At 38.4% G+C, this 16,891-nt stretch overlaps 1 protein-coding gene across 3 annotated transcripts in view; it reads left to right on the top strand.

Annotated features, from left to right (window-relative positions):
- Nucleotides 1–16,891, top strand: part of CROT (carnitine O-octanoyltransferase) — a 61,286-nt gene that overhangs the window by 34,434 nt on the left and 9,961 nt on the right. For all 3 annotated transcript variants that reach the window (XM_024738465.1, XM_024738464.1, XM_024738466.1), the window contains 7 exons: nt 2,367–2,450; nt 2,865–2,972; nt 3,199–3,329; nt 10,587–10,710; nt 12,209–12,287; nt 12,379–12,472; nt 12,594–12,713. In XM_024738465.1, the coding sequence (XP_024594233.1) occupies nt 2,367–2,450; nt 2,865–2,972; nt 3,199–3,329; nt 10,587–10,710; nt 12,209–12,287; nt 12,379–12,472; nt 12,594–12,713 (740 nt within the window). The remainder of the gene's footprint in view (nt 1–2,366; nt 2,451–2,864; nt 2,973–3,198; nt 3,330–10,586; nt 10,711–12,208; nt 12,288–12,378; nt 12,473–12,593; nt 12,714–16,891) is intronic.

Here is a 16,891-nt window from a genome sequence, read left to right as displayed (position 1 = left end):
ACAGGGCAGCAAAGCTGTGTAATGTTAAGGCGATATTTAAGACACCTAATTACACCCTATGAAACTGGGCCCAAGTGTGCTGGATTCATATCTTAAACCTCCCTTCTTTCTCTCCAAGGCTAGCGGTGTCACTTTCAGTTCATGAATGGTAATTGTGTGTAATGTAAACTGGTAGCCTTAACCCAGAGGGGAAAAAACCGCATGTGATGTAATTGTCATCAAAGGAACATGGAGAAGATAAGGCAAAAAGTTTATTCTCCAGAATAAGTGATGGGAAAATTCACTAGCCACAGTTCCTTTCTCTAAATACAGCTGTCAAAACTATGGCACCCCTGTAACTCAGCGCATCTTTCCCACATTCCTTAAACATTGAGAATTATTTCTGCCATATTGAACACACTTATAGATATATACACAAAATCATTATGCTTTTAAATGCTTATCTAGTGGACTGTGTGTTTACCAAAAGAAGTTCATACCCATCCTCCATTTAGCCTTCAGATTTAGTCTGCCATCCCCATCTGCTTTTCCATAGTGCTTTTAAAATTCCAGAACATTTTAGCGTTGTATATGTACATACGTATACCTCCTTTGACTTCCAGTACAAATAGCAATTATTTTCCCTAGATTATTCATGTTTACATCCCTTCCCATTACCTCAAGAGCCCTAATTAAGTGCTTCTGACTTTAAATATTTGTTCTTTCTCAGAAAATAAAATACATCAGTTACTTACTATACTGTGGAATATCCATCTCTTTATCATTACAAGGTGAGGCATTTGAGAATTCTGCATTTTATTATGTGTTAAGAGTGGAGAGAAGGTGAAAATAAAATATTGGGTCAAGTTTTGTTTTGTTTTTTAATGAGTAGACTTTACTTTTTAGAGCAAGTTCCAGATTTACAGGAAAATTAAGCAGAAAGTACAAAGTGCTCACTTGCTCTCTTTCCTGCACCCCATTTTATATCTTGTATTGGTATATGTTGTTACATTTGGTGAACCAATATTGATACATTATTGTTAACTGAATTACATTGTTTCACTCTTTATGTTGTACAACTTTATGGTTTTGCCAAATGCATAATGCCGTTCATTTCCCGTTACACTGTCTTTTTAACATAACCATCAGAGTGATCCTTTTAAATTGTAAGACAAATCATGTCAGTGCTCTGTTCATAACTCTTCAGTGTCTTCCACTTTTATAAAGTAAAAATTGAAAGAGATACTTTATTTTTTTATTTTATTTTTTAAAGCATCTAATATTTATTTTTTATTTTCTCTAATTTTTATTTATTTTTCCATTTAAAAAAATTTTTAAACATTTTTATTGGAGTATAATTGCTTTACAATGGTGTGTTAGTTTCTGCTTTATAACACTGAATCAGGTATACGTAAACATATATCCCTTTTATAACACTGAATCAGGTATACATAAACATATATCCCCATATCTCCTCCCTGTTGCATCTCCCTCCCACCCTTCCTATCCCACCCCTCTAGGTGGTCACAAAGCACGGAGCTGATCTCCCTGTGCTATGCGGCTGCTTCCCACTAGCTATCTGTTTTACATCTGGTAGCGTATATATGTCCATGCCACTCTCTCACTTCGTCCTTCGTCCCAGCTTACCCTTCCCCCTCTCGGTGTCCTCAGGTCCATTCTCTACATCTGTGTCTTTATTCCTGCCCTGCCCCTAGGTTCTTCAGAACCAATTTTTTTTTTTTTTTTAGTTTCCATATATATGTGTCTTCACAAAGCACGGAGCTGATCTCCCTGTGCTATGCGGCTGCTTCCCACTAGCTATCTGTTTTACATCTGGTAGCGTATATATGTCCATGCCACTCTCTCACTTCGTCCTTCGTCCCAGCTTACCCTTCCCCCTCTCGGTGTCCTCAGGTCCATTCTCTACATCTGTGTCTTTATTCCTGCCCTGCCCCTAGGTTCTTCAGAACCAATTTTTTTTTTTTTTTTAGATTCCATATATATGTGTCAGCATATGGTATTTGTTTATCTCTTTCTGACTTACTTCACTCTGTATGACAGACTCTAGGTCCATCCACCTCACTACAAATAACTCAATTTTGTTTCTTTTTATGGCTGAGTAATATTCCATTGTATATATGTGCCACATCTTCTTTATCCATTCATCCGATGGTGGACACTTAGGTTGTTTCCATCTCCGGGCTATTGTAAATAGAGCTGCAGTGAACATTGTGGTACATGACTCTTTTTGAATTATCGTTTTCTCAGGGTATATGCCCCGTAGTGGGATTTCTGGGTCATATGGTAGTTCTATTTTGAGTGTTTTAAGGATGGGTCAAGTTTTAACTTACAAAACGTATTCACAGTCTTGTGTATTTTCATTTTAGCATGCTCCTTACGATGCAATGGTTATCGTAAGCATCAGCTATTATGTTGATCAGAAAATTTTTGAGAGTGAAGGAAGATGGACGGTATGTTAGAACAAATATTTCATCCCTTTCTCCTCATAATTTTTTTTTATAAATTTATTTATTTTTGGCTGCATTGGGTCCTCATTGCTGTGCACGGGCTTTCTCTAGTTGCGGTGAGTGGGGGCTACTCTTCGTTGCGGTGCGTGGGCTTCTCATTGCGGTGGCTTCTCTTGTTGCAGAGCACGGGCTCTAGGCGCACAGGCTTCAGTAGTTGTGGCTCGCAGGTTCTAGAGCACAGAATGAGTAGTTGTGGTGCACGGGCTTAGTTGCTCCGCGGCATGTAGGATCTTCCCAGACCAGGGCTCGAACGCGTGTCCCCTGCATTGGAAGGTGGATTCTTAACCACTGCACCACCAGGGAAGCCCTCCTCATATTTTTATAGATATAATATTTTTAAGTTTTCCCTATTTTCAGGGTTCAGATAAAGTACGGGATATACCACTTCCAGAGGAGCTTGTTTTCACTGTGGATGAAAAAGTATTAAATGACATCAACCAAGCGAAAGCCCAATATTTCAAGCAGGTAGATTTTTCACTTTTCTCTTTGATAGTGATACTTTATCTTATAACTACTATATATGAATATTTGGCTATCATCCAAGTATGACGGCATAAAACATTTAAAAATTACAACTTTGATACCTTTATGTATGTCTGATGATTATTTTAATGCAAATGATACTTTGGTTATCTTTGGGGTATTCTCTTTAGGTGTTTCTTCACTGTTCGTATTTAATTCTTTTCGTTAGGCATCTGATCTGCAGCTTTTGGTCTATGCCTTTACGTCTTTTGGCAAAAAGCTAACCAAGAAGAAGAAGCTTCACCCTGATACCTTTGTTCAGCTGGCACTTCAGCTGGCCTATTATAGACTTCATGGACGGTGAGGACCATTCATTTTCCACTTTCAGAGTCTTGAAGTCCAAGGCTATCTTTACTATAGCTATTCTGTCGTAACTCGCCAGTGTTTTTTTTTTTTTTTGCAGTATGCGGGCCTCCCACTGTTGTGGCCTCTCCCATTGTGGAGCACAGGCTCTGGATGCGCAGGCTCAGCGGCCATGGCTCATGGGCCTAGGTGCTCCGCGGTATGTGGGATCTTCCCAGACTGGGGAACGAACCCATGTCCCCTGCATCGGCAGGAGGACTCTCAACCACTGCGCCACCAGGGAAGCCCCTCCTCCGTGTTTTTTCTTAAGTTTTTCCCAGTTGGCACTGTGCCCTAGTTTGTACTTTCATCAACAGTGTTATTAGAGTTTCCATCTGTGACACTTCAACAGTCTTTCCTTGTTTTTCATTACCTTGATATTTTTGAAGTGCCTGCTCTCTTCTGAGAGAGATTTGTCATTCTTTGGAATTCAGATCACTTGGTTTTCTTGCAGCCTGTTTTCAAGTGGGTTCATGAAAAAGTATGATTTCATATATTAGACAGTCTTTACTCATTTTTAGGATAGAAGAGATGGTATGTTATGACTTTCTACATCCTAAGCAGAAGTGGAAGCTCCTTGATCTTCCTTTTTAAAATTTTACCTGAGAATATGTATCTTTAAATGGGGTGTTTAGATCATTTACATTTAATGTAATTATCAATAAGGTTGGGTTTAAGTCTACAGTCCTGCTGTTTCTCTTTATCCCATCTGTTTTGTGTTTCTTCTTTGTTTTTTTATCTTCTCTTGAATTCCTAGTTTTTTTTAATTGTTGCTTTTATCTCCATTTTCAGCTACACTGTTTTTTTTCTATTGGTAGGGTTTTACAAAATACATCTTTTTTTTTTTTTGCGGTATTCAGGCCTCTCACTGTTGTGGCCTCTCCTGTTGCGGAGCACAGGCTCCAGACAAGCAGGCTCAGTGGCCATGGCTCACGGGCCAGCTGCTCCGCGGCATGTGGGATCTTCCCGGACCGGGGCACGAACCTGTGTCCCCTGCATTGGCAGGCGGACTCTCAACCACTGTGCCACCAGGGAAGCCCAAAATACATCTTTAAACTTGCAATCTACCTTCAGATATTTTCCACTTAAAGTGTAATGAAAGGACCTGAAAACAATGCTTCTTTTATGCTTATCTCATTCTTTGTGCTATTGTTGTCATACATTATACTTGTACATATGTTAACAACCTAATGATGCACTACTATTTTTGCCTTCGACAGTCAATTATCTTCTTTTATTGTGGTAAAATATAAATAAAATAAAACTTGCCATTTTAACTATTTTTAAGTATATGATCCAGTGGCATTAATTACATCGACTGTGTTATGCAACCATCACCACTGTCTATTTCCAAACTTTTTTTTAACCACTCCAAACAGAAACTCTGTACTCATTAAGCAATAATTTCCTATTCTCCTATCCCAACCCCTGGAAGTCTCTAATCCACTTTCTGTCTATATGAATTCGCCTGTTCTGGATATTTCCTCTAAGTGGAATTATACATTATTTGTCCTTTTGTATCTGGCTTATTTCACTTAGGATAGTATTTTCAATGTTTGTTCTTTCATGGCTGAATAATGTTCCATTATTTCCAAAATATACCACATTTGTTTATCCATTCATCTGTTGACAAATGCTTGGGTTGTTTCTGCCTTTTGGCTATTGTGAATAACACTGCTGTGAGCATTCACATACATGTATTGGTTTGAATCCCTGTTTTCAGTTCTTTTGAGTCAATAACTAGGAGTGGAAGTGCTGGGCTGTATGGTAATTCTATGTTTAACTTTTTGTGGAACTGCCCAACTGTTTTCCACAGTGGATACCATTTTTACATTCCCACCAGCAATATACAAAGTAATGTATAATTGTTCTACATCCTTGCCAACACTTACTTTTCTGTTTAAAAAAAAAAAGAAGCCATCCAGAGTACTTGTGAAGTGGTATCTTGTTGTGGTTTTTATTTGCATTTCCTTAATGACTAATGAGGTTGAATATCTTCGTGTGTTTATTGGCCATTTGTATATCTTCTTTGGCAAAATGTCTATTTAAATCCTTTGTGCATTTGGTAATTCGGTTGTCATTTTGTTGCTGAATTTTAAGGGTTCTTTATGTATTGTAGATATGAAACCCTTATCAGATAGGTATTTTGCAAATATTTTCTCTCATTCTGCAGGTTGTCTTTTCATTCTCTTGATAGTATGCTTTGATGCACAAAGTTTTAAATTTTGAAGTCCAGTTTATCTGTTTATTTCATTTGTTGCCTGTGCTTTTGGTGTCATATCCAAGAAATCATTGCCAAATCCAGTATTACAAAACTTTCCCCATATGTTTTCTTCTAAGAGTTTTATAGTTTTAGCTCTTACTTTAGGTCTTTGATCCATTTTGAGTTAAGTTTTGTGTAGGGGGTATGGTAAGGATCAAAATTCACTCTTTTGCATATGGATATCCAGTTTTCTTAGCATTATTTGTGAAGAGACTGTCCTTTCCCTATTGAGTGGTCTTGACACTCTTGTCCAAAATCAATTGACCGTAGATGTGACGGTTTGTTTCTGGGTCAATGTGTTGTTCAGTGTGTCTCTTCTTGTGTTCACACGACACTGTTTTGATTATTGTAGCTTTGCAGTAAGTTTTGAAATCTGGAACTAATGAGTACTTCACCTTTGTTCTTTTTTTTTTAAGATTTATTTATTATTTATTTTATTTATTATTTTTGGCTGTGTCGGATCTTAGTTGCGGCATGCGGGACCTTCGTTGACGCATGCAGGATCTTTGCTTTGAGGTGCGTGGGCTCTTCGTTGTGGCGCGTGGGCTTCTCTCTAGTTGTGGCGTGTGGGTTTTCTCTTCTCTAGTTGTGGTGCGCAGGCTCCAGGGTGCACAGGCTCTGTAGTTTGCAGCATGCAGGCTCTCTAGTTGAGGCGCACGAACTCAGTAGTTGTGGCACACGGACTTAGTTGCCCCAAGGCATGTGGGATCTTAGTTCCCTGACCAGGGATTGAACCTGCATCCCATGCATTGGAAGGCGGATTCTCTACCACTGGACCACCAGGGAAGTCCCCTTCACCTTCGTTCTTGAAAAGAAGATTGTTCTGGCGACTCTGGGTTCCTTGAAATTCCATATGAATTTTAGGATGGGTTTTCCCATTTTTGTAAAAATGTCGTTGGGATTTTGATAGAGATTGCATTGCATCTGTAGATCTCTTTTAGTAGTATTGTCATCTTAACAATATTAAGTCTTCTAATCCATGAACATGGGGTCCCTTTGCATTTATTTATGTCTTTTTAAATTTCTTTCAGTGTTTTGTAGTTTTTGGTGTACAGGTCTTTTTGCCTCCTTGGTTAAACTTAATCCTAAGTATTTGATTCTTTTTGATGCTGTTGTAAATTGTTTTCTTGATTTTCTTTTCAGATTATTTATTGCTAGTGTATGGAAATGCAACTGATTTTTGCATGTTGACTTTATATCCTGAAACTGCTGAATTCATTTATTAGCTCTAACAGTTTTTTGTGGACTCTAGCGTTTTATGTATAAGACCACACATCTGTGAATAGAGATAGGTTGGATTTTGTCAAAGGCTTTTTCTATATCAATTGCGATGATCATATAGGTCTTTTTCTTCATTCTATTAATGTAGTATATTACGGTGATTTTCATATGTTGAACCATCCTTGCATTCCTGAGATGAATCCCACTTGGTTATGGTGTATCATCCTTTTAATCTGCTGCTGTTTGCTAGTAATTTGTTGAGGATTTTTGCATCTATATTCATAATGGATATTGGTCTGTAGTGTCTTTTCTTACCGTGTCTTCTCTTGCAGTGTCTTTGCCTGGTTTTGGTATCAGGGTAATGCTGGCCTCCTATTATGAGGAAGGAAATCGCCAGTGTTTTTGGAAGAGTTTGAGAAGGATTGGTGTCAACTCTTAAGTATTAGAATTCATCAGTGAAGCCATCTGGTCCAGGACTTAACCTTTGTTGGGGTTTTTGATTGCTCATTCATCTTGTTACTTGTTATACATCTAGTCAGATTTCTATTTTTTCTTGAGTTAGATTTGGTAGTTTGTGTGTTTCTCAGAATATGTCCATTTCATCTAGGCTATCCAGTTTATTGTATACTGTTCATAATATTCTCTTACAATCCTTTTTATTTCTGTAAAGTCAGTAGTAATGCCCTCTTTCTCATAGTTGATTGTAGTAATTGGAGTCTTCTCCCTTTTTTTCCTTAGTGTAGGTAAAAGCTTGTCCATTTTGTTGATCTTGGCAAAGAACCAACTTTTGGTTTAGTTAACTTTATTTTTCATTTCTGTATTTTGTTTATCTCTACTGTAATCTTAGTTAATTTCTTTTTTTGCTGGCTTTGGGGCTAGTTTGCTTTTCTTTTTTTTAATTCTTTAAAGTGTGCAGTTAGTTTACTGATTTGAGATCTTCTTTAATGTAAGTATTTAGAGCCATAAATTTGCCTCTGAACAGTGCTTTTGCTTCATTCCATAAATTGTGGTATGTTCTACTTTTCATTCATCACAAGGTGTTTTCTAATTTACCTTCTGATTTCTCCCTGAACAATTGGTTAAGAGTTTGTTGTTTTATTTCTACATATTTGTGAATTTTTCAGTTTTTCTTGTTATTGCTTTTTAGCTTCATCCCATTGCCATTGAAGAAGATGCTTTGTATGATTCCAATCTTTATAAATTTATTGAGACTTATTTTGTGGCCTAATATATGGTCTATCCTGGAGAATGTTCCATGTGCACTTGAGAAGAATTTGTATTCTGTTGTTCCTTAGTGGCATATTCTATATATGTCTTTTAGGTGTAGTTATTTATAGTGTTGTTCAAGTCTTCTCTTTCCTTATTAGATCTTCTTTCTACGTGTTTTATCCATTATTGAAAGTTGGGGATTGAAGTCTGCAACTATTGTAGAGCTGTCTAGTTCTCTCTTCAATTCTGTCAGTGTTTGTTTCATATATCTTACAGCTCTGTTGTTTGGTGCATATATTTTTATAATTGTTACATCTTGATGAATTAAACGTTTTATCAGTAAATACTGTCCTGTTTGTCTCATTCGTCCTTTTTACTTAAAATATATTTTGTCTGATATATATACAGCCACTCCTAATGGAAAAAAAAAATTGTATAGCCACTCAAACTCTCTTTTGGTTACTATCTTTTTTCATCATTTTACTTTTAACCTCTTACTGTGTTGGTTTCTAAACAGAATCTCTTGTGGACAGTATACAGATGATGTGTTTTGTTCATCTTAACAGTCTCTGCCTTTGATTGGAGAGTTACTGGTAAGGAGGGAGAATTCTGCCATTTAGCTGTGTATTCTTACATGTTTTTGTTCTTCAATTCCTCCATTACTTTCTTTTTTGGTAGTAGTGATTTTGATTTTTTTTTTTGGAGTGTACCATTTTGATTTCCCTATTCTTTCTTTGTATTTTTTAAGCCATTTTCTTTATGGCTACCTTGGAAATTACATTTAACATCTTAAATTTATAACAACTTAGTTTGAATAATACCAGCTTACTTTTAATAGTATACACTGTGCTTTTATCCATCTCTGTACTGCCCTCTTTATCACAGATTACATCTTTTTACATTGTGTGTCCGTTAACATAAACTTATATTACTGTTTTATGTATTTACCCTTTAAGTAAAAAAACTGTTAAACATTGTTGTTCTATCTCCCATGTTTCCAATAAACTGGTAGTTAGATTTGGCAACTTGAGACTAGTAATCGATTATTTTTATTATTTTTTATAACAGTAAGTCAAATAGTTAGTATTATTTGTTTCCTATCGCATCCTGTTCAGATGGAGGGTGAGTTCAGTTGTTACCCAACATCCATTATAAAGTTTCCTCTCTGATTTTTTTACCTAATGGTTTTAGTGGCCATTGATGATCATTACCAAGATCTATTATTTCATTACAGGTTGCAGAGTAGTGATATTTTGTCATTCATTCTTACTGCTTTTATCTTTGTTTTTTAAAGAATGCTATTTTAGTGGTGGTTTAAATTTTTATTTACACTTTATCCTTCACATTTTGAAAGGATACTATTTCAGCTCAGGGAGACAGTCTTATAGAAACACTGAACAGAGGAGGCTCAATAACTGCAGGAATTCCCTGGTGGTCCAGTGGTTAAGACACGGTGCTTTCACTGCCGTGGACCCTGGGTTCAATCCCTGGTCAGGGAACTAAGATCCCACAAGCTGCGTGTCACGGCCAAAAAAAAAAAAACCAACTGTTTGAGCCCTCTTAATGCCCACGTTCAGACCTTTTACTCTTCCGTTTGATTGCTTTAACTCTAAATTCCTATCACCAGGAAAGTAAGAGAGCTTTGTACCAAAAATTGTTGTATTATTCTCCACCCCAGGGAAACAGTCATCATTCTAGGGCACTTCTTAAATAATGCTTTTACTTAATTCTAGAGTCATTCATGTTCTGTACGAGGAAACTAAAGGCCAAGGACTCTATTACCCCGTATCTTAGTAGCTTAGAACAACAAACATGTATCATCTCACATTTTCTGTCTGTCAGGAGTCCAGGCACAGCTTAGCTGGGTGCCTCTGGCTTCAGGTCTCTTGTCAGGTTGTAGTCAGGGTGTCAGGCAGGACCGTGTCTTCATCTGAAGGCACCCCTTAAAGAGGCTCTGCCTACAGTCTCACTCACATAGTTATTAGTAAGGTTCATTTCCTCCCAAGCTGTTGTCCAGAGGCCTCTCTGTTTCTTGCCACCTGGGCCTCTCTACAGGGCAACTCCCAGCATGGCAGCAGGCTTTCCTCAGAGTAAGGAGATGAGAGAGCTCTCTTTGTAACCTGCTTTCAGAAGTGACATCTCATTACTTTTGTCATATTCCTTTCATTAGAAGGAAGACGCTAAATCCATCCCACACGCAGCGTGAGGGGTTATACCAGGGCATCTGCAGGAGGCAGGGATCACTGGGGGCATCTCAGAGGCCACCTGCCACAGATGCCAATGTTCACAACCTGACAGCAGCCAAGCCTTTGAAGCATTTCCTGTTATACCAGGCCGCAGTACATTTTGCTCTTTGATGTTGAAAACAGCCTCTTTGTTATTGAAAATCTCAGTCGTAGTCTGTATTGTAGAACTTAGTCTCTGACCAAAGCCAGCTTTATTAGGTGAACTCTCTTTGTAATATAACATTAGAGCATTTTCTTTCTCATGATACATTCTCTTATTTTCATTTTTTCTTGTAGCCCTGGTTGCTGCTATGAAACAGCTATGACAAGATACTTTTATCATGGCCGTACAGAGACTGTGCGATCATGTACAGTGGAAGCAGTCAGATGGTGCCAATCCATGCAGGATCCTTCTACCAGTGTGAGTATTTGAAAAGAAAAAATTAACAGAATTTGTCTGTTCTAAAGGAAACTTGGCTCTTAAATAACTAACTTCTTCAAATCCCTGGATGAGTAAAATATTTTCAGACCTTTTTTTCCGGAAACTTACAAACATTTCTTCATTTGCCAGTGAAGTATATACTTGGAAAGAATAAGAAACAGGGAAGACCTGATAAGAAGCCCATTTGTGTCATTTTCTAGGCAAAGTAACTTCAGCACCTTGAGTATTTCACTACTGTTGATCTACCTTTAGATAACACCCGTAAAATGTAGACTCTCCCAAAGCGCCTTTAATAGGAAGCTTTTCTTGATGTGGTTGAACATTTTTGAAATCAGATTTTTTGTGTGTGTATTAGAACCAGTACAGCTTTATATGTTTTGTTTTATACTTGAAGCATTGGCACAAAAGGGTAGTTGCTTCCCACTATTTTGGTATTGCATTTGTTTCTTTAGTTTTGATTGACATAGTTACGTATATGTTAACATTTTAATTTCATAGAGCTGCTTCATTATCATTTTTGTACAACTATGCTTTAGTTTTGAAATCGTAATTGCTTCTGTCTTTACACTTGTTGATATCACTTCTGTGCTGCCCACAAGTTTCTGTTTTCTTGTTCTGGGAAAGAAATAATCAAGTTGCAGGGCATATAGGAAAGAAAAGGCAGAGGAAGGGGGTAAGGGTAGGGGGGACGGATAGATTGGAAGTTTGGGATTGACATATACACACTGCTATATTTAAAATAGATGACCAACAAGGACCTACTGTATAGCACAGGGGACTCTGCTCAATATTCTGTCATAACCTAAATGGGAAAAAAAATCTGAAAAAGAATGGATAAATGTATATGTATAACTATATCACTTTGCTGTACACCTGAAACTAACACAACATCTTAATCAAATATATTCCAATATAAAATAAAAATTAAAAAAATAAAGGCAGTGGAAGAAGTGAGCAAAAAGACAGAAAAGTTATACATCTCAAGATCTTTCTCAGAATCTTTTTTCTCTCCAAAATTACCCAAATTCTAATTCCTTTTTTAAAAAATTAATGAACGAATGAATTTTTTGGCTGCATTGGATCTTCATTGCTGCCTGTGGGCTTTCTCTAGTTGCAGCAAGCGGGGGCTACTCTTTGTTGCGGTGCGTGGGCTTCTCATTGCGGTGGCTTCTCTTGTTGCAGAGCACGGGCTCTAGGCGTGTGGGCTTTGGTAGTTGTGGCACGCAGTCTCAGTAGTTGTGGCTCGTGGGCTCTAGAGCGCAGGCTCAGTAGTTGTGGCGTACGGGCTTAGTTGCTCCACAGCATGTGGGATCTTCCCGGATCAGGGCTTGAACCCGTATCCCCTGCACTGACGGGCGGATTCTTAACCACTGTGCCCCAAGGGAAGTCCTGCCTAATTCTAATTACTTTGAGCTCAGGTTTTTTGTTTGGTTTCTGTACAGTTTGTTATTGAAGTATCTCTTGATTTTTAACACAGCTTTTTGAGCAGCAGCACAGGATGTTAGAAGCTTTTGCAAAACATAATAAAATGATGAAAGATTGTTCAACTGGAAAAGGTACGTATACTGTTTCTTTTTTCTGACTTAAAAAAAAATTCTCATGTGCTGAAAACATTTTTCTAACTTCAGGTTTGGGGTTTTATTGCAGGATTTGACCGTCATCTGTTAGGTCTCTCACTCATAGCAAAAGAGAAATGTCTCCCTGTTCCAGAACTCTTTACAGACCCACTTTTCTCCAGAAGGTAATATAACGTAGTGTTTTGTAACCTCATCAGTTTCTTTCTTCCTGAATGTTAAAAGCTTTTCAGAAACAATGTAAGCTTCTGTAAGCCTAGTAAAATATCCTTTCTTTGTGCCATACAGTGGAGGAGGTGGAAACTTTGTTCTCTCAACAAGTCTGATTGGTTATTTAAGAGTCCAGGGAGTGGTGGTTCCCATGGTACACAATGGCTATGGATTTTTCTATCATATCAGAGATGACAGGTGAGGCTGCTCTTTTTATTATTTTTTATTTTAGTATATTTTATTTGCATCTATAAATTTTTTTAGAATACTATTTCATTTAATTTTTTTTACATCTTTATTATTCTTAACTGTGCTCACTTTTGTTGTTTTTGTCTTTCCTACGCTATGATTCTGTTGGTGTTGTCATCTGTCACTCGCTGCATGGGCAATTATTTTTTACGACTTAGGCGTTTAATGCGTATTTGTTTCTCTTTCCTGCTTTTGAGACATTTGTCAAATCAGTCCTTTAGGTGTTTTATGCAGAGCACTGTTTCAGGTTGACTCAGTTATCACATCATCATCATCCTCCAAAATCAGTACACATATTACCATATTTGTTCTACCCAAGGTATTTGATGACAAGTTCAGATAAAATTTGATGGTCTGTAAATATTTGGTGGTTAGTGCGGTCATAGACAATACTAATGACACCAAGACAAGAGACAAGGTCAATTAATTTGTGTTCAGAAAAGGATGTTTTACCAATTCAGATGCATTTCATTTTGGTTGTATGGGGTTTGACTTAAATTTGTGGAAAGAATGAGAAAGAAAATACTAAAACCTGGTAGGGTAAAGAGAGGTGGAGAACAAGGTAATAGCGAATTGACAGAAAGGCTTGGAAAGTCCCCTTTCACAGAGTCTGGCCGTCTCTTCACAGGGATCTGTCAGAGCTTGGGAATTAAGATAATGGGGCTACATATAGCACTGTATGAATAAGAAGAGAGCAGGCTTAGAGGCATTTCAGGTGGAATGGGAATAATAATATGTGTGACACCTTACCTTTGATAAAGGAGGCAAGAATATATAATGGAGAAAGGCAGCCTCTTCAATAAGCGGTGCTGGGAAAACTGGACAGCTACATGTAAAAGAATGAAATTAGGACACTCCCTAACACCATACACAGAAATAAATTCAAAATGGATTGAAGACCTAAATGTAAGGTCAGAAACTATCAAACTCTTAGAGGAAAACACAGGCAGAACACTCCATGACATAAATAACAGCAAGATCCTTTTTGACCCACCTCCTCGAGAAATGGAAGTAGAAACAAAAATAAACAAATGGGACCTAATGAAACTTAAAAGCTTTTGAACAGCAAAGGAAATGATAAACAAGATGAAAAGACAACCCTCAGAATGGGAGAAAATATTTGCCAATGAAGCAACTGACTAAGGATTAATCTCCAAAATTTACAGACAGCTCATGCAGCTTAATATCAAAAAAACAACCCAATCCAAAAATGGGCAGAAGACCTAAATAGACATTTCTTCAAAGAAGATATACAGATTGCCAACAAACACATGAAAGAATGCTCGACATCACTAATCATTAGAGAAATGCAAATCAAAACTACAGTGCGTTATCATCTCACACCAGTCAGAATGGCCATCATCCAAAAATCTAGAAACAATAAATGCTGGAGAGGGTGTGGAGAAAAGGGAACCCTCTTGCACCCTTGGTGGGAATGTAAATTGATACAGCCACTATGGAGAACAGTATGGAGGTTCCTTAAAAAACTAAAAACCGAACTACCGTATGACCCAGCAATCCCACTACTGGGTATGTACCCTGCGAAAACCATAATTCAAAAAGAGTCATGTACCAAAGTGTTCACTGCAGCTCTATTTACAATAGCCAGGACATGGAAGCAACCTAAGTGTCCATTGTCAGATGAATGGATAAAGAAGATGTGGTACATATATACAATGGAATATTATTCAGCCATAAAAAGAAACGAAATTGAGTTATTTGTAGTGAGGTGGATGGACCTAGAGTCTGTCATACAGAGGGAAGTAAGTCAGAAAGAGAAAAACAAATACCGTATGCTAACACATATATATGGAATAAAAAAAAAGTGGTCATGAAGAACTTAGGGGCAAGACGGGAATAAAGACACAGACCTACTAGAGAATGGACTTGAGGATACGGGGAGGGGGAAGTTGGGACAAAGTGAGAGAGTGGCATGGACATATATACACTACCAAACGTAAAATAGCTAGTGGGAAGCAGCCGCATAGCACAGGGAGATCAGCTCGGTGCTTTGTGACCACCTAGAGGGGTCGGAGAGGGATGGTGGGACGGAGGGAGACGCAAGAGGGAAGAGATATGGGGACATATTTGTAGGTATAACTGATTCACTTTGTTATAAAGCAGAAACCAACACATCATTGTAAAGCACTTATACTCCAATAAAGATGTTTAAAAAAAAAAATCGGATGTGGCCAGATGTGGCAAGGCCCCCAACGGTAACCAGAGCTCTCACCCTTGGTCCACTCTGAGGTTGCATTCAGTGTTTAAATGCAATGCTAGGAGACCAGTTCCAGTCTGCTGTACATGATGGAGCGATAAACTTTTACTGAAGATTTTTTGGAGGAGATGTGGAAGAAGAGTGATATTGCATACCACGTGGCAAACATCACAGCAGTTCCCTTTAAACATCTATGTTCCACCGGAATTTCCTCTCTAAATATCAGCCTCCTGGGACTTCCCTCGTGGTCCAGTGAGCAAGACTCTGTGCTGTGGTGCTTCAAGGACAAGGGTGCTTCAAGGACAAAGGACGACCCTGCCTGAAAACATTCAGCGTCACACCCCCTACTGGACTCTTAATCACCCTCCCCACCATGTTGCGATGGTTATGAAATTCCTGAGCCCACCTGGGCGATGGGACCTGTCCCAAATAAGGAAAGGCATCTGCCCTGTCCCACTCCCACTCTATAGAAGGAAGGTATATATGCCTCGACCAATCAGTAAATGAAATTTTTACCTTGGACCATTCCTTTGTTCTCTGGCTGTAAAAACTGACTAATAGCACATGTTCGGAATAGGAAGTCAGCCCACTGTTCTGGCAGCGACCGTTCTCTCTAACAAATTCTGTCTTCTTTAAAAAAAAAAAAAGTGTGACATAGTTCAGTTTCTAAGGTACTGTTTTTCTATTTTTCCTTTTTTAAAGAGTTTATATTCAGTGTTATTCTTTCAAAATTTTATCATCTGTCTCCATGTCAAGCGTGATTTGTGCATACCAGAGGTGCTTGTATTTGTTGGCATCCAAGTCTTAGATGATGTATTCCCATAGTATTCAGTTTCTGTACATTAATCTACAAATTGAAGGTTGAATGATAAAGGTTAAACATGGGTCTTATTAGCCATTTTTATCCTTTACCAGGTCCAGAATCATCATCATATACAGAGAATAACTAAAGGATTCTAACATATTCTCTGACAAGTCGTGGATGTTACATTGCATGCAGTGATAAGAGTTTAAGCCAGATATGCCTCAGCTCTTTGACTTTTTGAAAAATGTAGTTTTAATGATCCTGGGACAGTTTCCATTCGCTTATTCAGGAAATATTTAATGAGAACTTAAAATGTGCCAAGGATTGTTTTAGGTGCTAAGGACACAAGACAGACAAAACCCCTCTCTTAAAGATAGTATTTTCTACTTGGGAAACAGGAACAAGAGCAAACAAATAAGCAGGATAACTGCAAATAGTGAGGAAGGTTGTAGAGCAGATAATCAAATTGTTGTGGTAATAGAGACAAACTGGTAGGGACAGAGCACTGCTTTATATAGTATGTGGTCAGGGAAGGTGTCTGAGGGAGGGATGATGAAACTGAGATGTTAAGGATGTGAAGGAATCCATCATACGAATAACCAGGAAAACAGCTCTCCAGAATCTGGTCCCTGCTTGCTCTCTCCAACTCTGCCACCCTGGCTGAGCCACCGTCTTCTCCCACTTAGGTCACTGCAACAGGTTCTCTGCGGTCTTCTTGCCTCCACCTGTCCTTCCCTACAGACCGTTCTCAACACAACAGCCCTGATGGCCAAATGGAACTCAACTCGTATGGTTCTCCTACTCAGAAGCCTCCGAGGGCTTTTTCTTTCACTCACGCAAGATCCAAAGTCCTCCTGAGAGACCCTACGTGATCTAGGTCTCATCTGCCTCTCTGACCCTGTCCCCTACAAGGCTGCCACTGATTCCCTTGTACCTTGAACATGCCAGGCAAGCGCCCTCCTCAAGGCCTTCACGGTCATGATTTCCTCGGCTTAGTAGTCTCTTCCTTGAAATACGTGCAAGGATGACTCTCTTATTTCAGATAGGTATTTGCTGTCGTCTGAGAGGCCTTCCCTGACCATCTAAAATAGCATTTTTTCCCCC

The sequence above is a fragment of the Neophocaena asiaeorientalis genome, unplaced genomic scaffold (genome assembly GCF_003031525.2).
Source record: "Neophocaena asiaeorientalis asiaeorientalis breed wild unplaced genomic scaffold, Neophocaena_asiaeorientalis_V1.1 scaffold89, whole genome shotgun sequence".
Classification (NCBI taxonomy): Eukaryota; Metazoa; Chordata; class Mammalia; order Artiodactyla; family Phocoenidae; genus Neophocaena; species Neophocaena asiaeorientalis.
Note: the sequence above shows the minus strand (reverse complement) of the source record. Positions and strands in the feature narration are given on the sequence as shown.